Source organism: Falco punctatus (assembly GCF_963210335.1).
Source record: "Falco punctatus genome assembly, chromosome: 2".
Taxonomy (NCBI): Eukaryota; Metazoa; Chordata; class Aves; order Falconiformes; family Falconidae; genus Falco; species Falco punctatus.
Window position 1 is genome coordinate 113,319,599 of NC_137581.1, and position 25,637 is coordinate 113,345,235.

The 25,637-nt window shown below is 42.9% G+C and overlaps 2 protein-coding genes across 21 annotated transcripts in view; one reads left to right on the forward strand and one right to left on the reverse strand.

Moving 5' to 3' along the window:
- The window catches only part of HTR1F (5-hydroxytryptamine receptor 1F), a 67,687-nt gene extending 43,619 nt beyond the window's left edge, over positions 1-24,068 (forward strand). Inside the window, exons 1-3 of one of the 4 annotated variants that reach the window (XM_080375208.1) lie at positions 2,845-2,868; positions 10,951-11,045; positions 19,912-24,068. In XM_080375208.1, the coding sequence (XP_080231334.1) occupies positions 19,950-21,050 (1,101 nt within the window). In that variant the 5' untranslated portion in view covers positions 2,845-2,868; positions 10,951-11,045; positions 19,912-19,949 and the 3' untranslated portion in view covers positions 21,051-24,068. Of the gene's footprint in view, positions 1-2,844; positions 2,869-10,950; positions 11,046-15,744; positions 15,870-17,701; positions 17,796-19,911 lie in introns of those variants that run through there. The other 3 variants (XM_080375207.1, XM_080375206.1, XM_080375209.1) reach the window with 3 other exon arrangements.
- Positions 1-25,637, reverse strand: part of LOC308058816 (cell surface glycoprotein CD200 receptor 1-B-like) — a 150,721-nt gene that overhangs the window by 84,431 nt on the left and 40,653 nt on the right. The window lies entirely within an intron of this gene.

A 25,637-nucleotide genomic window follows, 5' to 3' on the forward strand; every position in this document is an offset into this window, starting at 1 on the left:
TAAAAGGGTTTTTCAGCATCCTAGATGCCCATTCCATTTCCACATGGTTCTCCAGGCTTAATAAATCACTCAGTATTTCCCCTTACACTCACAAGGCCCACATTGTACTTTCTCCATCAAAAGTAGTCCTTGAAAAGTTCAAGCAAGAGCTAACAAGTCCATCTGTAACCTTTCAGTGTACTTAAGCTGGGTTTCTACCTTATAGATCAGAAACACTGGACCTTAAAAGCAAATCTCCTACCTGGGAGATACATCAGGAATGATTTTGCTGCTGGGTTCTCTGCTGCAGGACTAACGGGCAGTGCTCATCGCTCACCTGCAGACTGCACAGAGATTGGCAGGGGAAGGGTAATCAGCTCGCTGCTGCCAATTGGTATGGATGGGGGAAGGCAGCCAAATGGGAGCATTTGGTCAAATTGCACAGAAAGATATCCTAAAAGCTGTGCAAAACAGAGGGCTGAGCTTGAAGTGTCCTCAAGACACTTTTGCCACTGGAGCAAAAGGAAAGTACTTAGCCTACCTCTCCCGAAACACTAAGCCATCTGTTTTTTTACATTGCTTTGCAGCTAAAGCAGAAGCCAAAAACTTGTCTTTAACTTCACTAGTTTCTGTGTTTCTAGCACAGAAGGAAGGAAATGGGGGGGCGGGGGGAATATTCAACCTCTCTCCCTGATCATAGACGCTCTGTTGCTAACATTATCAAACATCTCAAAGGTTAATAAAAGAATCCCAACCAATTAAAGTATCATGTACTGTTGGCAATCCAGATGTCCAAACACAGAAAATCTGAATAATTAAAGCTATATGTATGTGAATTTTCCATTGCCATTCATTACTATTACTATCATAATTCTATGTACTGAAAGAAGAGCTACATCTCTTTTATAGAGGTTTATTTCATTAACTCCATATGTACGGGTAGGAAAATTGCAGTAGTGCCTAGAGGAACAGGAACACCATTAAGCCTAGGTATTGAACACACAATTGAACAGAAAAATATAGTCCCTGGTACAGGGTTTGTAATATAGCAGATATGGGAAATACTATTAAACAGTACTCAATTCTTTCAATCGCTACAATTTTAGATACTTACATATAACTTATTTCCTAAGGTTGATACTCAATTGCTTTAAATATTTAACCAAGATTAAATGCTTTCTAAAAGATACGCAGGAAGTCAACTAGATGTTGAAAAGCTTTCTCAAGAAACTGGTACATAAGGTTCTTTACCGTTTCATGGAGAATAGAATTTTATGAGCTTTTCTCTGGTCATAAACAGAGCCGTAGGAAAAGCAAGCAGTTGATTCTATCCTTTTGGCTAAAGTTAATAAATACAAGCAGTCTTGGTTGTCTTTTCAAACAACTCTCCTGTATATGGCTACAGCAATAGCACTAGAAACTTCTTTATAGCCAGTAAACCACAATTTTTAACCACACAAAACAAGGTCCAGAAGGAGGCATTTGGATTCCTCACCCCCTACCAGCAGAATCATTAATTCTCTAGCATCTGTAGCATACATATAGGAATAAAAGTTTCTTGATTGAACAGGACACAGGGTTTGAACATGCCTTTAATGTCCCGATCAAATGGTCTTAAAGGGCAGTATACTCTTAAATAAAAAGGCTTTGGCCTTGAAACAGCAAGAATTGTACAAACTGCCATTTTTACTATAGTCAGAAGAAAGTTCCTGTGCCCATCAGTCTCTTTTTTTGATAGATAAATGATCCAAATACTGCGTCTCCCAGGGGTCCCAAGCAACATTTGTGACATTCTTAAAGGCAGTTACTTTTTAGTCTACCTGCTCTGAGACTACACATATAAATACTTAATAGCGCAGCTTATGAAAACTTTTCAAAGGCAATTGCCTTTCCCATGACACACCTTTTGCTGGTTTTACATACCTCCTTTAAAGTGCAAATGCAGCAATCATCATCTATGGCAAACGGAATATTAAAAAGACCTATTCCCATATGTAAGTCATTGCAATTTATAACACCATTTTTATTATCAACCTCCAATGAAGCCAACGCATGCAGCTGGAGAAGCCTGAAGAAATAACTGTTATTGTTCCTATTTTTCTTATAAGATGAAAGTGGCACATACAGTTGCAGTCAAAAAGCAAATACTTCAGCTTCAGTTTCAGACTGAAAAAAGAACTTTGTCATGCCACGGAATGAAGCCAGTTTAGAGCCCCTGCTATCTATTTCCTAAACAGGTATCTCTTCCAACAATTTACACTTCAGACTTTTGTCAGCACAATACTGTCAGTGACGCAGCCAAGCTTCCTTCTAAGGCATACTTCTTACCCACACAAAAACTCAAGAAAGCACACTCACAGAAGCTGAATAAAAGATCACAAGTACCTCTTCTCTACTCTTTCATATTAGCAAAAGAAAACCCAGCTTCTTGAACTTCGAAGACTGGTCAGTATCCTCCTCCTTGATATTCTGTAGCAACCATCATGGCAGCAAAAGATTTTAAATTATATTAGGCTGGAAAAAAAAATCATATTACTAAGAAACAATCAAACAGTTCTTTCCTTAAAGCCTATTAAGGCTAACAGACCTTAAGCCTTGGTCTGGCAAGTGTTCAGACAGGCAGAGAAAAACGTGTATGATACTCTCAGCGGCACATGGCAAGGAGCCCCAGCTGGCGTGCATCTGTTTTTCTAGCTGGAAGGAAATTTCTGGGGGAAAAGGACTGAGAAATAATCGCCTTGTGTTCAAAATGCCTGATGAACAAACCCCCTTTTCCTTGCATTTCTTTATCCCACCAGGAGGGGTTAAGAGAAGAAGAAAGTATCTGCTGCTTCCCTGAATACAGTGCTGCTAATAGCAATTCCCTGAGGCTCCAGCTATTTACCACAGGTTTGTTTCGGAGACCCAAACTTGCAATAATCACTTGTCTTTACAAGGTTACCTCGAGCAATGTGCAAGCATTTGACCGTGCTTGCATCTGTAAATAGTGAGCATCATTATTTCAGAGCTGCTCTGCAGCACGACTTTCCGAGGATCATTAGGGGCACTCCACACCATGACATCTGAGCAACCTTTGATGAAATTAAATGGCTCTGATTAAACTAGCCCACAGTCAGGCCAAAGGAAGAACAACTGCAAGCTCTAACAGATGATTTGAGCTACATACTTCTAGCCTAAGTGCATTTTATTGCTTGCTTCAATCCTTCAATTCCAGGACTATCTGCACAGCGAAGAGTTTTCGATGTATTTATGAAGCACGAGTACAGGAATATCCATTTTACGTTTAAAGTTACTTAAGTCATTAATTCACCCAAGATCTTCTAGTATCTTTGCAGTCATGAAGGAACAGAAGGGACCCCACCACCCTCCTTGGCACCAGCTGCTGGGCATCACAGGGCGTGCGGGACCCTGGGCGTGCAGCGTGAGTGCCAAGGTGTCAAGGAGATGTCCTGGTGCCAAAGAAAGAAATCAGTTCAGGGAGGCATGAAGGTTCCAGAACATTTGTTTGATCCATATTGCCCTGCTGCAGCATCCAACAGGGACCTTCCTGAAAGAGTTTTGGCACAGATACCAACTTCTACCTGAATAACAATCTCTAGCCCTCAAACTGATTTATGTTTTCTGTCTTTAAGAAAATCTTTTTCTTAAGCCTGAAGAGGCACACTTTGCCACAGTTCTCTCTATAAACTGGGCAGAGGCAAACCAGCAAACAGGGCAGCAGAGTTCACTGTGCTGGGCAGAGACAGCCGTGTTTGTCATGCATTACCCACACGGACACCAGCTCCATCATTCTTGCTGGATGTTGCTGCAAGAAGCAACACCTGCACAAAAAACATACATCCTTCTTGCCATTCAACTTCAACACTGCTTACTCCAGGTAAAGTAATTAGCTGTTAATTATCACAGAAGTCAGAAGCCAACATAAAAGCAGCAGTTATATATAAAAAAAAACCAAAACAAAACAAAAAAAACAACAGACTATGTCAGGTACCTATTTATCTAAATGAAAATCTTTATCCATTTCAACATAATAAGGAGCATAAAGCTTCTGATGCCATTAAATACAGCTGAAACATCTTACAGCAATGCTTTTCATCATAAAAAAGGTTAATCTAATGATCCTGTACTATATGTGATGGTTATTAGAGGTAGTCTTTTTTTTTTTTTTTTTGGGGGGGGGGGGGGGTGAGGGCATGGGGGGGTGTTGAGGGAAGTGTATTGTGGTTTGGGGGTGTGTGTTTGTTTCTTTTGGATTTTTTTTTTCAGCATTGGTTTTCTTTCATTTTGTTCTTTTTTCAATGTTCTTCTGCACTTACTTTCCATGTTTCTCAGATATCTCAGTTGGAATAAGAAACATTTATGGCATTTAAAGGTCTGCAGCTGAAAATAATAGGGAAGCAAGGACTTCAGTATATTTGAGCATTTTTCCCCTTCACAGCACTGCCTCACATGTTTTCTGAAGGCTCCTATGCTGCTTGTTAAAATTCCCTTTTAAATTAAAATTTGGATTAGTTGATGAATAAAGGTTACATATATGAGGTTTTCTTCCATGCAGTGCTGCATATGTTCTAGTGAATTGAGAATATCGACAGTCGGTATTGTGGTCAAACCAGGTTATACTGGAGTAATCACACACACACAAAAAAAAACCCCAGCCAAAAACAAACAAAAAAAAAAGAGATCCAATCTTAATAAAATGTTATTTCCAACACAACAGATTCTAAGATTTTAGGACAAAGTTAGCTGCACAGCCTAAATTAGCTCCTAATGCCTCCTAATACAAAAAAAAAAAAAAAATCATTATCAGAAGCAGAGAGAACTAAGCAACTGGATTAAATTATTTGCAGAAGGAAAACATTGTTATTGCTTGCCTGGGTCTAAAGCAATCCATGTGAATTATCAGAAAGGATAATAAAAGTTGCAGTAGAGGTCAAGCAACAGCAAACCTGGGAACGACAGCTAATGGCTTGGAACTTTTGAAGCCCAAACCCTGGAGTTAAATACCTACAAACAGATGGAGCTTCCAAGACAATACATTTGATTTCTTCAGATGCTGGCAACCACATCACTGTATCTGTTCCAACAGCTTTTCCTAATGTCACAAGTCACTAACCAGCCCCTGCGGGCTCCGCCATCCCCCTATTAAGCAGGAGCTGTACCTTGGGGGTGCAGAGGAATGTGCACCCCTTGCACCCCAGCACCAGACACAGGCAGCAGCAGGAGCAGCATGCATGGAGCTTACTGTGTTCTGACAGCAGATGCAACAGAGCTCCTGCCCTCACAGGAGCCGAAAGTCTTCCTGGAGCCCCCAGATACCCATCCAGAAGCTTCAGGGACTAATGCCACTGCTGTAGGGTAGATTCTTCCCCACTCCTCACAGTGCCTGGGTGCAGCATGGCCTGGCCAGGCTGGGGGCCACCAGGGTGGTGCAGTGCCCTTCCCTCCCCAACCAGCCCTGTCCCGCAGCCCCCAGCAAGGCAAAACAAGCCTAGGATGGTGATGAGGTCAGCCACAGCCCTGCCACCCCCAGGCACCACCCCAGCCAGGGCAGAGAAGGAGAGCGTTCCCATGGGAGAGAGCAGGAGCACCCTACGGAGGTTACAGACTCCCCTAACCAAGGGTACACACGTGGCGTGCCTACAGCCAAAGCATCCCTGGCCAGCATCGGTTCCAAACCGTCACGTCACACCTCTAGAGTGCCAGGCAGGCAAAAGCTTATTTGTGCGCCCTTTTAGATTGACCAAGTATGCTTTTATGCTGGCTGCATACTCTGGTGGTATAAACAAATGAGCATAAAGTTACAGCAGCTCCCAGCCACACCGGAGAGGAAGAGGCTCTGCTGGCTCCCTTACCCGAGATATGACTCTGCCCGTTCACAAACTCCCTCTCTTGGTTTGGCTTGTTGTGGGGATTTGGTGGTTGGTTTCGGTTTGTTTGTTTAAAGTGCATGCTCCAAAGAAACCACGGCACAATCTTCAGGACTTTAATGTCCAAGCATTGGGGAGGGTGCCCACAAACCACGGGACTTGCGTACTTAGCCAGTCCTTACGTTCTGCAGGGAACTGAACCCAGTGGGCTTTTTTTTAGGATTTGCTATACTGCATATTATATCACAAAGGTGCTGTGGTACAGCTGGACAGGCCATAAAAGTTAGTGTCATCAGCTAACGACTTGGCTATTTCTCCTCAGGCTTGGTAGTTTTACTTGAAGCCACAGATACTCAGGTCAACTGATTAGAGAGAGCACCCTCTTAATGCATGTGTATATAACTACCTGAAGTTAGTTCTGTATCTTTTTAGGAAAGCCTCTACATCTTGGGACTATGAAGGAAAATGTTTGATATATATGACCTAGCTACATGCTAAAGATTGTGAATCAAGAAACAAAGAGGTAGAAGAATCCCAGAATGTAATGTCATCATTTAGTGGCTAAAAATGGGGGGAAATGCAATTACAAAAAAAAAAAACCAAGGGACTATACAGATGTGAAGACTTGCCTGAATCTTTTCATTACTCCTTTCCAGAAGAGTTAGCATTATAATATTCTTCAGCTTCAAAGAGCAAAGGCTCATTTTGAACACTAAGGAAATGCAGTTTTCAATAATGATTTCTTAAAATAGAAAACCTAGAAATGATGGGCACAAATACAATGAAATATATACATGTGTACCTACATGAGGGCAAACAATCCAAGACTCTATATTTCTCATTACTTGTCAACAATATATTATCGTTAAAATGTTAAAAGCCTTTTTCCATAAATTTCAGCAGCTTCCAAGGGTAAAACTGAAAAGGCATTTTAGCAGAAACCTTCAAAGTTATAACTTGGTCTTTTCCAGTCTCCTGGTAGAAAAATAGTTTCTCACGCTATAGTCCACAGTTAAATCCTCCAACTTCGCAATGTGAGATGTGGGCTGTGAGCAATCCAGGGAAAGGAATTCAGCCTTTCCAACAGTGCTAGGCACAATGCTGCTCACATACATAAGCCAAATCATACAGAAGCAATAGCTTGCCTTTGATTTTTCTAGGCCTCTTCCAGTCTCTGAAGATCAGTACATTAACCATTTGCCTCTGTCCTTTACTCCTGCTTTTTACCATGTTATTATGTGAAAGCACATCTTACAATCTTTATCTCTCAGAAATTACGGGGGCCACAGACAGCCTACAATTGCTGAGAATCCACTGGAGGTTTTTGAACTCTCCTAAAGCAGTTCAGAGTACTGATGTGACTTCTGCGGATTTGGGCAGTTAGGCACAATAAATTTAATGCTTTTCTCCACCACCAAATTAATATTACCTGTTGTCATGTGCAAGTACTGTCAAACACCTTTTTTTAAACAGTCCTTGTGAAAGATTTTAAAATATATTGCAAGTATACACCGAGGTTACAAATAAACGTTCTTATCATATAAAAAATTCATTTTCTCAGCATACAACCAGAGGAGAAAACAGCTGCTAGAATTATTGCTTCTTTAGTGTTAGCATTACAATCTAAATCTAAAAGATAGTTGCTCAACCTTCTTTTGAAGGTGCATGCTTTTTTCTTACTCAGGAAACAAAGAGCTGAAATTCTGCCTAAAAGCATCCCTGGAACAAAATAGTATCTAAACTTCTCTAAAGTGCTGAAGGCTTTCATAATCACAAAGTTACATTTTAAAAGATCTTAGAAAACCAACATCAACAGATTCTCAAGAGGGAAAAAAAAAATCATCGACAGTAAAAAAAAAAACTTTGAAATTTTGTTTGGAAATAGTTTATTAGGCTTATCATTTAAGATTCTTTAGCTGCTTTATCAATGAGAAGTCTTGGAGATCAATTGAAGCTGGATAATCTAGTTAGACAATTGCTGCCTGTACTGAATTCCTGTGACAATAAGGTTGTTTTTCATAATTCATTCTGAATCATCTGTTTAAATTTTAAGAAGCCATTCACACAGTCATCTGTGCTGTATGTCAAGTGTCACAACTCCATCAGAATTATGCAAAGAAAAAAAAAGTTGTGTGTGACAGTCTGTTATTTTCCTATCAGAAATGAAAATGAGTTCACAAAGTGTGAGAGAGCTTAAGACATTTAGTAGTCATAGCATCTGCAACAGGAGACCTGGCAGGTCTGGGAAGCTGCCTGGGGAAGATAAATCCTTGTTTCTGTGTTTGGACACATTTTAACACTGTCCTGCTGTTACAAGCTTTCTTGAAAGTGTTGTACCCCTAAAAATATACCCAAGGTGAAATGTTTCCGGGGGTTATTCAGCAAGCTGTGGTGCCAGCTGACCACAGAGAGTCATTCTCTGCCAAAACATGGTGCCAAGGTCCCTATCTAACCAGGCACAAGCCATTTCCAGCCCAGCTCCAGGTTGGGCCCAGCAGCAGCTGCTCCAGCTCACCTCCCACTCATCCTCACCACCACAGCCCCATGTGGAGCCAAGTACCATGCCAGCTTGCTTGGATAACTCAGAAAGCCCAAACGCTGACTTCCACCGCACTGCACAGACATCCTATTTGGCATCCTCGTTCTTCAAAGAAATTACTGTATTTGAATAAGTTCAATGTGATTCTGAAGATGCAATCTGGATACAAGGAAAACGTCTTTACCCTGAGGGTGACAGAGCCCTGGCACAGGCTGCCCAGGGAGGCTGTGGGGTCTCCTTCTCTGGAGACATTCAAAACCTTCCTGAATGTGACTGTGCAGCCTGCTCTGGGTGCCCCTGCTTTGGCAGGGGGTTGGACTGGGTGATCTCCAGAGGTCCCTTCCCACCCCGACCATATGCTGTGATACTGTGATTCAGCAGCAGCGTGAGATATAGAGGCATGCAAGCATGATACAGGGGGTACGCCAGCACCCCTCCTCCCCAGGCATTCCGCTTCCTCAAGTTCTCCCCTCAACTTTCCCATCTGACGCACTCTCTCCATCTCCACAGTTCTCCTCACCACACACTTGATTTCATACAGGCTGTCCTGGGGCTTATTTTTCCAAATACTGATACTTTTAAAGGGGATCATGTTGTAATGCAATAATAAACTAAGTAGAGAGAAAGACATGCTTAAGAGCTGCAGAGTATGTTGGAACTGTGAAAAGGAGGAAAGCAAAACCCCAATCTGCACTAGAGAAGTTTTGCCAGCATATCTGCATCCCAGATCTCAGACATAGATGGCTTACACAGGCCTGGAACAAATGCTTTTTGCCATTAGCACTTATGCCAATTCACTGAGTGCACTAAACTCTTCTGGCTAAAGCATTCATTTGTATCAATGCTAGGATTTAAATCCTTTAAAAATAAAATAAAATAATAAAAAAAAACCCACACACACACAACTGGAAAAACATACGAAGCAGCAAATGAGAACTTCCTAGTTATTTGGTACCCTCTCCCTTCGAAAGATACAATCCCCAGACAAAGACCTCCTGTGGTGCTCATGGAGAGTCTGACCAGTTACCTGCCCACATCAGTGCTCTGCCTCCACACAGGAGAAAGCATGTACGAGAACAGCTCTACGTTTTGATTACCGGCACTGCAGCACCCCATGCAAGAGCGGTGTCCTTTTTAGTACAGACTGAAGTTGGAAGGCACAGCATCTGGATTTTGGAAAGAGAGCTCCCAACCTAAGTGTACAGTGGTGAATAAATCAATCTTCGTAGAAACACTGGAAAAACACTGCAGTGCCAGTTAGGAAGCACCAGTCTCCACTGTATGATGGTCCCTCTCTGCCTCCTCACTATGCGAACTCCAGCAGCAGGAGTGAGTCCGTTTCCCTGCGAAGAAGGCTAGCAGCTGGGATCTGTACAGGCTGACACAGTACCGCACGGTGGGGCCAGTCCAGCCACAGCAATCCAAGCCAGCCAGACCTGAGGACTGTTTCATTACCACTTCTAAAATGAGAACTCCTGGGCAGCTTCCCAGTTTTAGATTTTATCTCACAGCTCCAGCACAGGACCTGCCCGTGCAAGTATCCCAGATTCACTTAGTAAGACTTCTCCAGCCTTCCACCTGCCTGTCCAGAGCTTCACCTGTGGTCTCAAAGTTCACTTTTTCCACGCTAAGCTTTTGCGCAGCAGTTTCCAGGAAGACTCTGCACATCACAGACCTTAACAGGAGCACCCTCCACAGCCAAAGCTCACTGCTTCCTGGGTGTCCCCAGTCTGCCAGCACGACAGAGGGTCTGTTGTGCCATTAAAAGAGTCCTTTTGCCACCCAGGCAAACTGCAGGAGCTTGCCCTTGCCCTTCCCCTCCTCACACCCTTTACAGGGTCTTTCCCTAGAGCTGCCACTGGTCGCTGGTAGAAGTTATCAGGGCAAGGCAGCTTGGCACCCTCTGACAGAAAAGCATTGTCTGAAGGAAAAAAACCACCAAGTATTCCTCCATAACAAAAATCTTTTCCCATGGATGCATCACTTCGAGAAAGCTTTCGCTAAATTCTGCCTGGTTTCCTGGCTGCATGTAGTTCCTTTCCTCTCTGTCTTCCCCAAGGAGACTGGAAAAAAACATTTTGGGTTCTACTTCCGCTAAAAAGTTGATGGTCTTAATTTTCCTCCCACTTTCAAACCCACCACCTTTAAGGACTGTTTTGTTTGTTTTCCTTAAAGTACTTCTTGGCCGGGGCTACACGCACATCATTCAGAGGAAATAGCCTGAATTGCCTCAGTTAGTCCTGATAAAGAAAACATTAGAGAACTGCTGTTTAGGACAAACCCAATGCAGAGTTTACTATCTGATAGGGTTATTCAATCACATATGGATAACAAGACCTAGGGAAAGACTTTCAGTCTATGAGATGATCAGATGAGGACTAGAAGAAATATAAATGGCATGGTGAAAAGTACAGAGAAAGACACTGGGAAGCATCCAGTCAGTCTTTGTAAAAAAGCATCAGTCTCTTAAAAACTAGGCAGAGCTGAGATTGCAGATTATGAGAATTTTGCCATTTCTCCAAATTGTGTTTAACTACACACTTGTACTGTTCTTGTGTCACGCAGAGCCCCTGCTGCAGAGGAGGAGCAAACTGACACGTCACCTTCACCCCTCTTCCAACAAACTCTGCTGAGACCAATTCTCCCTCAAAGCTGCCCTGGTGAGCATACAGCAGAAAACTAAATAACCTACTGGTGGCCCAGGTGATAGTTCGAAAATGATGTTTTCTTACAGTGTAGATTGAAACAGAGACCTTTTCCAGACTTGAATTGGAAGATATTGTTTCGTTACTGTCCAGGAGTAAGCAAGGTAGTTTCTTCTAGTAGAATAAAATCTTTCACAGTTATTATACAATAAAAAAACACATTTGACAAAATTCACAAGAAACTAAGACATTAGGTGCCCACATTATCTTAGAAGTCAGGTAATACAGGAACTATTCCACCAAAATACCTATTAAATAGAAAATACTACTCTTTTTTTTTTTTTTTTTTTTTTAAGTTGAACTCCTTGTAATGGAGTTTCAGGGGCAGGGGTGTCAGTGAAAAAGGTTTGTGACTTACAACTGTGCACGTATGTGTTTTCAGAGGGCTGGCAAAGAACACTTGGCCCCAAAGCACAAGGATGAGTGGGAAGTGGGAGAAACAAGGCTGTTCAAAGGAAGTAAAACTGCCTTTCAACCTCCTTGCTCCAATGCTGCTTTGTGATTTGTACAGAATTCAAGCCCTTATCTAAAAGGCAGTATTTTGAAACTCAGGCAAAGCCATTCTGCATTTTTATCTCACTGTTCAAATTTATTTGATAATCATGAAATCAGGCCACTTCGGCACAGTATAAAACTAGTTGTACAAATTATATATAGAGATGTGTGAATAGTCATTTCTTTGATTCACTGCCAATCCAAAGAAAAACTTGAAACAAAAACAAACAAAACCCTTGCTTATTCTTCAACAGAACTAAAATAAAAATTTTAAACTATAAAAATTTCCCCATACAGAAAATTTTTGCTTGAACAGAGTATTTCAGGCTGTTAGATGCAAACTAAATTAAGGACGGGTACCAAAAAGTGGTGGTAGGAAGTGAGTGGCCCCCTCATGATATGGAGGGTCCAAGTTCAGATCCTGACTAGCCATCCAAGGGGACACGTGCCTCTAAAGAACATAGGAATTTGGCTGAATATTTGCAATCATGAAGGTACCATTTTTTTTTCAGCACAGAGCTCACACAGGGGGGTGAGGTGCCCAGACACTACGTGTCTCACAGATATCTATTTACAGAGCTCAGAATGCCAGCAATTTCTGAGATGGCAGAAAGCAGCTCCCATGGGCACTATTGTCCAGGACCTGGTCCTCTGGGACCCTTCCACATCACATACAATATAAAAGGCAACTATCTAGACCACTGCCTCGAGAAGCCTGGGCTAAGGATTCAGACCAGCCTCAAATAAGAGAGGAAACTGAATCCCCTCATCTAATGTACAAGTAAATCACTGTCATCTCCTCTGCAGAATTACGAATATGGGTCTGAATTTTTCCCTTTCTCCAGCCAAAATATCAAATTCATATCACTCTCCAGTCACCCAACAACTGAAGCTGCATTTGTAAGAAGAAGAACATGCTTACTGCTTTATATAAGCAAGCCTGTCATCCTGTGGACCATATCGTTCCTTCTTGCTGCTCCTCCCAGAGGGCTGGTTGAGAAGCTGGCTTGCCTTCCCCACCCCCTCCCCGCCCCCATTCCCCTCAGCTAGATTAAAACAGATGGCAGAGGGACATGAAATAAAGAGCAAACACAGATAAGTGACTAATTTTCCAAAAGGAGGCAAAGCCCCAAAGCCTCAACTTCGACACTAGAAGCGGCAAGGAATGCATAATTACATCTGAACATCATTCTTCCAGTTGTAGCAACTGCTACAGATACGATGGCAATAAGCAGGGGGGTTATCCTCCAAGGAGGCTTGACAAGCAGCACAGGACTACACTGCAGCCCAACAAATGCAAGTAGAGAACATGACAAAGGCATCAAGGAGCGCATCCGTCACAGGGTAACCCCACCTATATAGCTGCTTCCCAGGCAGGTTTTGCGGAGTGCTCTGCTCATGGTTACCTGGCTGAGTCAAAAGGTAGCTCAGGTGGTACCTCCCCAGGAGCTGACACCTTTGAAATGCAGAGGGCAAGGAGCTGCCCCCCTGTGACAGAGCCCCGGGAATCCCTGTTATCTGGGGTTGTCACATTTGGGCTTGAGCAGTCTGGTATTTTGCAGACTGGAAAACACAGAGCACTTGGTAATGCTCATGAAGTAACGAAGCAAGGACCAAAACCTCCTGGAGGGAGATGTGTCAAAGGAGTCACAGCACACCGCAATTTATACAGCCTCAGTAGGAAACATGAAGGTGAGTTAATTACACCAGGGAGATAAGGACAGAAGCTATTTCAGTGCTTCACACCGCCCCTTTGCCAGAGATCACTGCCTTCGTTCTGGTCCTGACAAAGTTGGTGCTTGCATCTCTTGTCAGCATCCAGTGGCAGAGGGCAAGTTCACCTTCCCTGGCAGCCTAAGCAAGCCGTTGGACTCTGAATTTCAGCGGCTTCAGTGGAAGCACTACCTCCCTCCTGCTGATTTTGCTCCTGGAGCAATAACCTAACAGAGCAGACACATGGGGTGGTAACTTTCAGAGCTAAGTCTGTCAGACATTGTCATTTTAGCCATTTGGGATTATTTCTGATGGCTGAAAGAATTTAGAGAGCCATCCAGAAAATTAAACCAAGCATCATCTTTGTTGTGGCTGACACAAAACATACTGCACAGTATCATTTTGCCAGCACAGGGACTCTTAGACTGCAACATAGCTAAGAAAAGCATCAAATGCAGGTTTACTGCACAACTTCTGTGCCTTGCATTCAAGGCACAGAAATGGACTTTTCTTTGCCATTCCGTAAGAAATCAGAGTGCCTGTGCTCAGGCAATAAATAGATTTGTGCATCTCCAGGCTGGAGGCACCTCTTCTCCAGGACTCTCAGATCAATTTCCTTCGCATCTTACACTGACATTCAGGGCATGATGCAAAGCCTACCTATCTACTCCTGAAGGGTGCTTGGGAGGCAAAATTCTGTATGATTTTTAGCTGATATTAGTTCAATTGATTTATCTGTGATTCTACATTTATTTGTCATCTGTTTTTCTAGAAATGGGGGTGTTGTGACCTTCTACAAGTTACTTATACTCAAATTAATAGAGACTCAAACAGCAAAACCTAAACAGCTTTTGAGATATTCCTCCAGCTCACGTTCTGGACCATTTCATGTCCAGAATGTGCTCAGTCTTATGGACTGAGACAATAGCACCCAAACCAGGGAATCCAAAGCATTACTTCAGCATGCATATACAAACATTTGCTGACAGGTTAAGAACTGGAAATAACTCTACCTCCTAGCCGAGTAGCAGATGCAGAGAAAAAAAAAAACAAAAAAAAAACAAAAAAAAAAAACAAAAAAAACAAAAAAAAAAAAAAAAAAAAAAACCACACCACACCAGAAAAGAAAATAAAGGGAATTGTAAATGTGCAGAAATGCAGACTGGATGAGGAAAACTGGCAACCTTGTGATTTTTGCTTGCACTTCAAACTCCTGATAGACATCTACTTTGCATTCCAGAAATGGCAGGTTTGCATCAGCTGCCTTCAGCTGGCAAGTAGCTTCTCTTACAAGCCTGCCAGTCACCCCTGCCCTGTCCCAGGGGATGCACTGTAGCTTTAGGAGCCTTAGAAAGAGTTATTGGGCGGGAAGAATTTACGGACAGAATTCTAAGAATCAAGTGAAAATGCCCCTCTCCTCTTCTGTTAGCATGCTATGGTTCAGGCTCAATGAAGTACATATCCCCTATCAGATTCAAGTATAAGCTCACCCTTCTTAAATAGATTTGTTTAATCCAAAGGAGTATTATTTCCCTCTACTCATATTTAATATGATTGATCATTACTAAGCTAATTGTCATCAGTACATCACATAGCATCTAAAGACACACAGCCACATCAGGAAGGATTTTTACAAGCTCATAAATTTTAGAAGCAATTCTAGCTCCCAAGCAAGGCTGGTACTTTATCCTTCTATGGTTGTTTTAGTCTTACCTCCAGTAAATATCTGGTTAGCCTATACATGAACAGGTGATAAAAACAGGATAGCTGGGAACAAGTATAGTCTACCCTTTTACCTGGAAAAGAAGTTTGTAGGATCAGTTTCCACTGAAGCAAGAAGGCTGGGCCTTTCTAACTGACTTATAGATCAGCTCGGCCAATAGAGCAAGGGATTCTGCTAGCAAGTGAAACACTTCATCAATTCAAAGCCAGCTGAAGCCCGTTGGAGTGAGGGATGAACAGCATCTATCTGTACCACTGGCACAACTCTGTGTTTACTTAATGCACAAAGACTGTTATTGCTGTCTGCAGCAATTTAAATACCCTTAATTCAATCACTTGCTCATTTTGCTCTCTAAGTACTGTTTTTAAATTAAAGACACATTTTGCTAAGGAACCCACATGGAATAAAGCAAGCAAACACCCTCCCCACCCCGCTAGTATGCTCAGCAAACTTGTAGGCAAAAGCAGTACTTAAACTCTGATCAGCCAGTTTTGTCACTGCCAGGGCTTAAAGCAACATCAAGCAAACCAGGCCCAAAAAACAAGAGCTGTAAACTTCTGGCAGTTCAGCCTACATTCAGAACCCCAAATAGTAGGCTCCTGATGCCTTTCCCAAAGGCATTCCCGGCCGTGTTTGTCCAGCAACCCATGTTTCATGTTATCTTTCAGGTTTACTCAAAGGCAGAGGAGTGCTGTTTTCCAAACCTGGAAGGGCAGGCTAATGCTACAGAACAAAACCAATCTTACTACTACTTTGTAAGTATCAGAAAGAAATGGGTGGTTATGGGCTGAATAACATATACACGTGTTCCTGCAAAACTGAGGAGCAGCACCAACATTCCCCTTTCTGTGAGTGGCCACTAGACAAATACGATGTTTGCTTTTGCGATAAGGCTGCACAGACATTTTCCTCCAAGCTCTCTAAATAAGATCAGCAGGATGATATATGTGCTTTTACAGACAAGGAAGTACTTATGTTCTGGTCACCTTAACATGCCATATCTGGGAGGGGAGGAAAAAAGATTTATAGAGGTGGCTAATTCCTCAAAAATAATAATGTTCATGTATCCAAAATAACAGACACGCTATCTTAGGTGAACAGCAGCTTCCTTTGTTTACAGGGCTCTTGTTCAGCAGTCAAAGATTAATATTTTAATGGGTCAACTGAAATACCATACTTGTATTTTAATAGCAGTTATAGGTTAATTTACTGTGTTAAGATCTATAATGAAGATAAAGTACAAAACTTCATTTTCACCAATATTAAATTCAGGACAATATAATGCAATTGAAGCCTCAAGTCTTTGCAAAGTTTTCCAACAACAGCTGCGTATTGAAAAGGCAATAATAAAAGACAACACTTCCACCTGCAGCAAGAGCAACTTCCATGGAATTTGAGATATCAGCGATAAGCTGAAAGATTCAGTTTATTCCTTTGAGAGGGTCATGGAGCTGCCAGTTCCACAAAAGTAGCCTTAAAGACATCTGGACTGTGGAGATTTCTTTGAAAACAGTTACATGTCACTGCTGATCCCATTCCATAATTGTTGAAATACAGATTTCAGTTCAGCATGGCTGCAAGTTTGTTTTCGTTCATCAAAGTAAATTCACTGCTCAAGAGAAGACAGCTCCCAGTCTTCTATACTTCATTTTGAAGTCTTGTGTCAGGTATGTGGCCATAAGGAGATGCCCACACCGCAGGGCAGAGGGACTGTGCCTGCTCTGTGAGGCAAAAGCTCAGTAGACTGACAGGGGGTAACAGCAAAATCCGAGCTGGAAGTGCAGTATGTAGTTACACCAGTATTCCCACAGCACCTGGGGGTATCTATCACCTGAGATTAGATCTTCCCTAAATGCACTAAATGCATACAAGAGATAATTAATGCTACTACAAGAAGACAACACAAACATGCAAAGTAAGGTAGCAGGGAAGTAGTCCTGTAGCTATTTTATAGAGAATTAACTGAAGCACCTTAATGAATTTGCTCAAAGATTGACAAGGGAAGCCTACAGCAGAGGGGCAGAAGCCAGCTCTCCTGCATCCTAATCCAGTGCACTGTTTACAGCATCATCCTTCCTACTACAAAAAGCGGTTCAAGTGCTTGCTGAGGACAGAAGCCAGTGATGGCCACTGCTTCAACCGAGTTCAGCCTAGCAAGAGAAAATCCAGAATTAGTTCATCTTGGAAGTGATCAAAAAAGAGAGGGGCGGCAGTCCTTAAATGCTGCCAGCATTTCAACTCCACATATTTATAAAGCAATCTTTTCAGCTAATGATCACCCAATAGCCTTACACAAATGCCCACCACAGTTAGCAGAGGATCCCCGTCCCACATGGCCAGGTAAGCCACCAAACTTTGTGACTGGCAGTCCTAAGCAGCACTGAATGGCTCTGTAACCTCAAAGGGAACCACTGCCTTGGAGGCCAGCTCTTGTCACCATACTGCTCTCTCCCCTGGATGGAGCCACACTCTTTGGTCTGCACAGCAGCCCGCGGGGACCTACCTGGACACCTGCTGCCGGGGCTGTGAGGGTCATTAACACTCCACGTAGGAACAGGAGGGCCTATGGCCAGATGGGTACCATTAAAAGCAGGTTATGCCCCACAAACAGGGAACACCAGAAGAATTATGCATCTAATAGTAGTACACTAAAACCTCGGCATGATGGTCTTCAATACTGCTCTATTTCCATGCTAGCAGCCTGAATGAAATCCGAGCGTACCAGCTGATAACCTTAAAACAACGCAGAGAAGCATAATCACTGCACATGGCAAGTAAGCACATTTCTGTCACTGTACCTCTTTACAAAGAGCCTCCAAGTCACTGCAGCACTGAGGAAATCTACTTACTCTTACACACCAGTCTTGCGAATGCACCCATACTATTTTCCTCACTCCAGGGTCTCAAAGTGAATAATCTTTCAAAAGCTATTTATCAGTTTTCATTATCTCTGAATTGCTTTTTGCTTGCTTGCAATTAAGGACTAATATCCAAAGAGTTAGAAATTTATAAGGTAATTAACCATAATGAGTTCTAAAATATGATCAGCTGCTGGATATCAACAGAAATCTTAGTTTTTCCCCATAAACTTTTTTCCCCCATGTATTTATACAAGCTTAAAATGGACATGTATTTAGCAGAGGTTGAACATTCACCCGATAATACTATATGTGCCTATTCCTTCTCTGGAAGGCAGCTAACTATAGACAAAAATATCCGCAAACTAGCAATTACTGTGGATTCAGAAGGTTTTAGGGTGACACTGATGTGATGAAACATCTATTTTTATGCATGTGAAGTATTCAAGTTCAGAGGGAGGGACAGAGAGAAAGGGAGCACATGCATGCTGTAATCAGCTCATGTACAAGGCAAGATTCTGCTCAGCATTTGTAAATACGACCACCTAAAATACATTTCCTTTCCTTGTTCTTCCACACAATGAAATGTTGGTCAAGAAACGCTAAAAACCTTTTTGAGTAGATCAATAGCATATTAAGCATTGCCCGGGTTAGAATATCAAGTCAAATTAGTGAACTAGGTCCAAGGTTATAAACAGTATATAAGATTTTCTTTTCAGCCACTCCAGCATAATATCAAAAAGCTTTAGTTAATCAGAGCCACTTTACCTAAGAAAAATTATTCACTTATTTCACATATTTCCCTACACGTGGCATCCAATGCAACACATGTGCAACCCACTCACTACACTCCAAAATTTGTCAGAGAAAACCCCACTTAGAGGTTCATCAGGTAGATCTTACGCACACAAGAAATTGCAGGTCAAAACTCGCAAAAGGATGAAAAATCTGACCCTCTTACTGTGTTACAGGCTCTAGTCTAAAAAGCTGGAAACTCCTACTTCAGCTGCAGTCTGTAGAGTGCTCAGAAACCCTTCTGGATAAGAAAGTAGGGTGTGCATCCCCAGAACGTAACTGAGAATTTATGTGATTTTTGCTTTTTGCTTCCTGCAGAGCCCTAAGAGGAGTTATACTGTTTCTGTAGTCATTAGCAGAACAACTAGAATCCAAGTTTTCTGCAGTTTTCTTTGGCAACGACCACAGAATAGCAAAACTTGAGGAAAAGTAATGATGTTCTCAAGATGCTATGTATAATATTTCAGTTAGACAGTAAGTCAACCATTTGAAGCTTAACAATATATTCAACCATTTCATCTTAAGATGTAATGTGTAAGAGGAAAACCTAAAATTAAACTTTCAACACACAATTGTTTCTTCTGTTTGTACTGCAATGTTTCACGTTCCTGTTTTTGATGGAAAACTATGTCCCAGGTTAGAAAGCCCACGCTTATCTATACACAAGGAAGGACTCACAGGCTGATGGGGAAAAAGGAGTTTATGTAGAGAAAAGAAGCATTATGCCTGCTTCCTGTGGATTGAAGTTTTCAACAGCCCTTACATTGCTTAGGGGAGTAGACAGTGCTAGCCTAAAAGCAGTATTAGTACTTTAGGCTGAGAGGGTCCACATTTAACCGGTTTCAAGACCCCGCTACAATCCATTCAAAGTGTTTAGCAGGATGGCTGGTCCTGCACCCCAGGGGCTGCACTGGCACTGCAGCCCTGCTTAAGGAGCAAGGCTGGTTCCCCCAAGCAGTGATGTGGGGCACCCCACAGGGCAGTGCCATCTCGGGCATCACAGCACGCTCCTCTCCCCTGCCACGCAAACATCCCCTTCCCAACAGCATCACCAAGAGAAAGAGGTGGTCCGTATTCTGGAGGCAGAGCATCCCACATGGTCCTAGCCAGGAAAGTCTGTCTGGAGCCAGTCTGAGGTTCTTATCAGTTTGGGGCCCATACTCTTTTAAGATAACAAAAATCAAGATTTTCTGGCGGCTAAGAATGTACTTTCTGAATGTTTTTACTTTTCCAACAGGTAACTTCCACTGGTAAAGATCATCTTTAAAAGAGAAAATGGATTTAATAAACTCAACTGAACAAAATGGTACATCAGAAGAACTATTCAGATGGGTGACATCCAAGATTCTCATTTCCATTACCCTGTCTGTGCTTGCACTAATGACAACAGCCATCAATTCTCTTGTGATGACTGCAATAATTGTGACAAGAAAGCTCCACCACCCCGCCAACTACCTAATCTGCTCTCTTGCAGTGACTGATTTCCTTGTGGCAGTCCTGGTGATGCCTTTCAGCATTGTTTACATTGTAAAGGAGACCTGGATCATGGGGCAAGTGGTGTGTGACATTTGGCTGAGCGTGGACATTACGTGCTGCACATGTTCCATCTTGCATCTCTCTGCCATTGCTTTGGACCGGTACAGAGCAATCACGGATGCTGTGGAATATGCACGGAAAAGGACATCTAAGCATGCTGGCATCATGATTGCAGTGGTATGGATCATATCCATCTTTATCTCCATGCCGCCTTTGTTTTGGCGGCACCAGACGACCAGCAGGGATGACGAATGCATCATCAAACACGACCACATTGTTTTCACCATTTACTCTACATTTGGCGCCTTCTATATCCCGCTGGCCTTGATTCTGATCCTTTATTACAAGATATACAAGGCAGCAAAGACATTTCATAGAAGAAGCGTCAGCCGGATCGTAAGGGAGGAGGTAAATGGACAAGTCCTTTTGGACGCAGGTGAAAGAAGCACCAAATCGGCTTCTATGCCCAGCACAGCAGAGAAGACATCAGATCCCCTGGTGAACTGTGATAAAATCAATATCACCCTACGAAGCCCCAGGTCTGAATCTAAGCATGAGAAATCCTGGAAAAAACAGAGAATCTCTAGCACAAGAGAGCGAAAGGCAGCAACTACACTGGGTCTGATCTTGGGGGCATTTGTGATCTGCTGGCTCCCTTTTTTTGTAAAAGAAGTAGTTGTTAATATCTGTGAAAGATGTCACATCTCAGAAGACATGTCTAATTTCCTAGCATGGCTGGGATATATAAATTCCCTTATTAACCCTCTAATCTACACAATCTTCAATGACGATTTCAAGAAAGCCTTCCAGAAGCTTGTGCGGTGCAGGCAGTACCTTTAAGAGCTTTTGTTCATATAAGGAGAACATACTTATTGGTTTTTTAACCTGTATAAATTTATATAACTGAAATGACATTTGTTGTATTTAAGGGAAAGCACCGGAACTCTGCATTTACGTTATGATTCTTTTGTATCCGTAGCACTGGAAGCATAAATTGCCCAAGTTTTAAAGAGATGGATCATCTGGGGTCAGTTTTGCTCTGGAAAAAGAGGTAGCATATTGTGGCTCTGATCCACTTGGGATTTGCCCAGCTGCCTAGCTTAAAGTATTACCTTAAATATGAAGGAAATACACACTTGAAGTAGACAAAGAAACAAAATTTTTAAAAAATAAAGTAACCCTCAGTCATCAGTGCAATTTAAGTAAAACAACACACAGCTTTTAAATCCAAACCACAAATAAGATATAAAATACACCTTGCAATTAAGACATGATTTTATTAGTCTGGCACAGGTCTCCAGCACAGAGCCAAGCCATTCCCAGCGAAAGGTAGTAGCTTGAAACATATCTAGCATCATCCTACGTTGATTAGCTGAGTGCAGCTGCAGCACTGCCTTCTGTAGCTGAAGAACATCCCTGTGTTACGTCCTCGCAGCACCCCAGCAGCCAGCAAGGTGATTTCATGGGTTACCAGTTTCATAGCAAGCCAGTTGCCCAGCCCCAACAGACGCGGGCATAACCCCAGGGGAAACAGCCAGACAGTCTGGGGCACCTCCAGGGAGCCTTGTGCCTGGTGCTCTGAGACACTGCTTCAGCTGGGACTAGCCAGGGTAAGCACTTGAAGAGCAGCTGGTCGTCCTTATGGAGATGTTAGAAGGGAGAGAAACGTAAGACACTCCTTGGTTCATGTCCTCATCCCAACCTCACAGACCTGGCCAGGCACAGCCCCTGTGACTTTCAGCACTAAAGCCAGCCACAGATTGTGCCAGGGGCCCCAGCGCATGGCTGAGCGTGGGTGGCTTAGTGAGGTTTGGTTGAGGGACACCTAATGAAGAACTTGGGCTGACAGCTCTGGCTAATTCTGTGTTCAGCCCTCCATCCCCAGAAGCCTGATATCCCCAAGTCTTTTCTTGACTGCCTCAGGCACTCGCCCCGTGCACCCTTGGAAAAGGCTGTGCACATGGAAAGATTCCAAGCATGTGAGAAAGCAGAGACTGGCCACGGTGCTGGCAGCACGGGTCTCTGGAAAAGGCTGTGCCACAGCTTCTGCATTAAGGGCAGAGGGAAGTGACCTCTGTATGCAGCGCACACCTGGGCAGGGGATCCTGTGGGATGCTCACTGGTTGGCACCTCTAAGCGCCTCCTTCCCACAGAGCATCTACTCCATGCCCCTAGCCAGAGCAGAGCTAAAAAGACCTTGTAGGCACTCCAGCTGGTTCAGCCAAAGATAACTGCAATGAACAGACCTCTTTGTGCGCTGCCTCCTAAGGCCTCAAAGGCAGCACCCTGGCCAACCTTGATTTACAAGCTCTAGATGCCAAGCCACAGTGCTAAGGAGTGCAAATGCAGCCCTTGCCTCAAAACCAGCAGCGCAGGGTTGCTGACAGCTAAGGGTACTAACAGAGCATTTGCCCCTGCGTGCAGAGGAGTCGCTACGAGCCACACAAAAACCCAGCGACAGGGTTTTGCACTTTTCAGGACAAGCAGATTCAGGCTGCATCACTAAGACCCTGGCTTTGAATTCATTGCCAGCCATTCAATGCTGTCCAGCAGCAACAGGGACTTGAGGCTCCTTACAGGAACTACAAACCCTGCTGTGAGCAGCAGCAGCCTCCTGCAAAAGCACTCTGATTTGGCACATGGGCCAGCAGCTGCTTAGGGACATCACAAAGAAGCTGAGAGTTTGGGAAAGGTATCACTGGTCTTCGCAGTTATTCTTCCACGTGGTTTGCGTTAGACAAGAAAACCCAGAAAGAAGCCATCACCGTTATTTCTGTCTCCCCCTCTCCCTCCACTGTATTACAAACTCTGGAGTTCAATAATTTTTGCATTTTTCCCAGTAGCTACCAGCTGACACAACAGCTGTCAGAGATGTTTCTTGCAAGGTGACAAGGTTTGAAACCTGAAATATTGAACTAATTTGTTTCTGTCACTTGCGACTTGCTGTATTCTGCTTTCACATCAAGGTCCAAATGAGATGCTATTCAGAAGTACTAGAAATGGTGCACTTGCTTTACTGTTGATTTTAACCCAGCCAGGAATCTAATGGAAAGCTCACCTGTCATGCCGTGTAGCTCTAGCACAGCGGTAGCACAGTTAAATTTTGAAGATACTAGGATGCGACAGAATGGAATTTGGCTCATGCTCAGTGCAAGCTATCACACGTTACTACCATTGCAGTCAGAGCACAACCTCTGCAGCCCCCGCGGCTGTGGCAATGGCTGCATTATGCTGAAAGAAAAGACTGCTTTAAAAATCAGCTGTGCTCTACTGTCTCTAGAAAAAGCTATGGAATTCAGCTTTCTTAAAAGGATTAGCAGATTAGCAGAAGACAGCAAAGGAAACCCCACTGAAACATTTAAGATTGAAGACCTCCGTTTCCCACGTTTCCCGAGTACTGAGTCATAACATTGGATATCCAAGGGCAGGACTTCCTCTCCCCCTGCTTCTCCCTTTATGACTGCTGGAGGGTAGAGTATACTGTTTATCCTCTTACACTTATGAAGTTTGACAATATCTTGTGAAATCAAATTAGAAATAAAAATAGGGGTTGCTTTTGAGGAGAAAAGATACTTAAAATACATTTAAATAATAATGGTAAAGCTGAAAGAATGGAACAGTATGTAGATAAACAGAGGATAGCTATCATTTATGCACTGTTAACAGTATTATACTCTGAATCTAATTAAGCTGCTAAACATTTCTCAAGACGCAGGGTGGTCGCTTTTGTATCATTTTCACTGAGCTGTATCTGCTCACCCTTCAATGCCCCAGTGGTGGAAGATGCAACTACAAGAAATCAAAGCAAACGAGTGGGTAGTTATCCTATTAAAAGCACTTGCGGCTTGTGGACCATCATTTCTTGGTGTCTGACTGCAACTCATCACTCGTTCTCTAACGGAATCCACTGTGCCGAACACTTTATCACACAACCCCACACAGTACCGTTTCATCTCTAGCATTTATCCATGCATGTGACGTGTTAAAAAAAAAAAAAAAAAAAGTTAGTTCCTCTCTCAATATGCATAAGGGTTAAGATTTCCATGAGATGCTGCTTTCCCCTACCCATGAAGTACACAGGCAACTACTGGAGCTCAGCACAGGATTCAAAGAGCAAAAGGGAGAAAGATTTTATGCAGTGGAGGGAAGATTTTTTGCAAGTAGCTCTGCGCCCTGTGAGAGTTCAGTCTCAGCAAATAGAAAAAATTATGTCTGGTTTCCCAGCTCTGTCAGAAGACTGTGTATGTGTCTTGCAGGAAAAAGGTTTACATCTCCTCTGAGGGTTGCACAAAGCTCCCTGGATCCCTATCCCTTCTGCAGCTGCCCACCCATCTGCCCATCAGTTTAGATTTCTTCTAACACCCAGAGAACTGGATTGGGAGCAGCTGACCTACTCCCACTCCAGCTTTCACAGTGAATGATTTCTGAAGCAGCTGTGAGCACTATATCCAGTTCAGGTGAATGGTTTTTGCTAACAGCAAGCAGTTAACTACACCTCACTATCCTAAACTCATTTCTTTGCTTTTCCTCCCTGCCAGATGCTTTATTGGTGTCCTTTCCTCCTGAGGATGGCATATCCCTACAAAGGGCTTGGAGATACAAACATACTTTCATTTTAGTGATGCAGTCACACTTGTTAATGCATGACTGTACCACCCAGAAACACCCACCTCATCCAAATGCGCTTTTGGCAGTCACTGTCTTCAGCTGGTGTCTAATTGTTCTTGGTGCTAGGGAGGTACATGGAAATAACTATGTGCCGAATTATTTTCTCCAGTAGTTACAAACTCAGCACATTATTTCTAGGCAAGTGCACATTACTATTTGGTCTTTGCATTTCAGATTCCCTTGCAGAAGGGAAACAGAAAATCATTGCTATTGCTGTAGCCACTGGAAGGAAGGGCTTGTTTGAACTCCACACGCCAAAGAGTAAATGCTGAAAGAAAAGCAAGAGGAAATCCTTGTAGCAGACCTGTAAGGATTAAGCATAAACCTAACACTGTCTCATCTAGACGCAAGAGCTGCACCAGTGCATGGGCAGCTGTTCTCAGACGGAGAGCTAATGGGTCAGCAGTCATCTATGGGTCACAGCAGGCACTCACGGGCACTCCAACACCCAAGTGAGCAGTAAATGGTGTCTGCTGGTGGCTTTCATGTTCCTCCTCCATAAAGTGCTGCTTTACTACAGGGACAGTACTGCCAATAGCAGAGCTGCTAAAAATTACCAGCAAGGTGTTGATATCCTCCCCTGCAAAATCCTGAAACAAATTAAACAGATTATTTTTTTCAGGATTTTTCATTTGTCTTCTGGGGAGCCTGGTTCAAATTTCTAATTTTCCCTCTCGACCAGGAAGGCTAAACCTCTAAAAGAAACATAAAATTTCTTTGATCTAGTGTTCCTAGCCACCATTTAGTAACTCAAGAAAT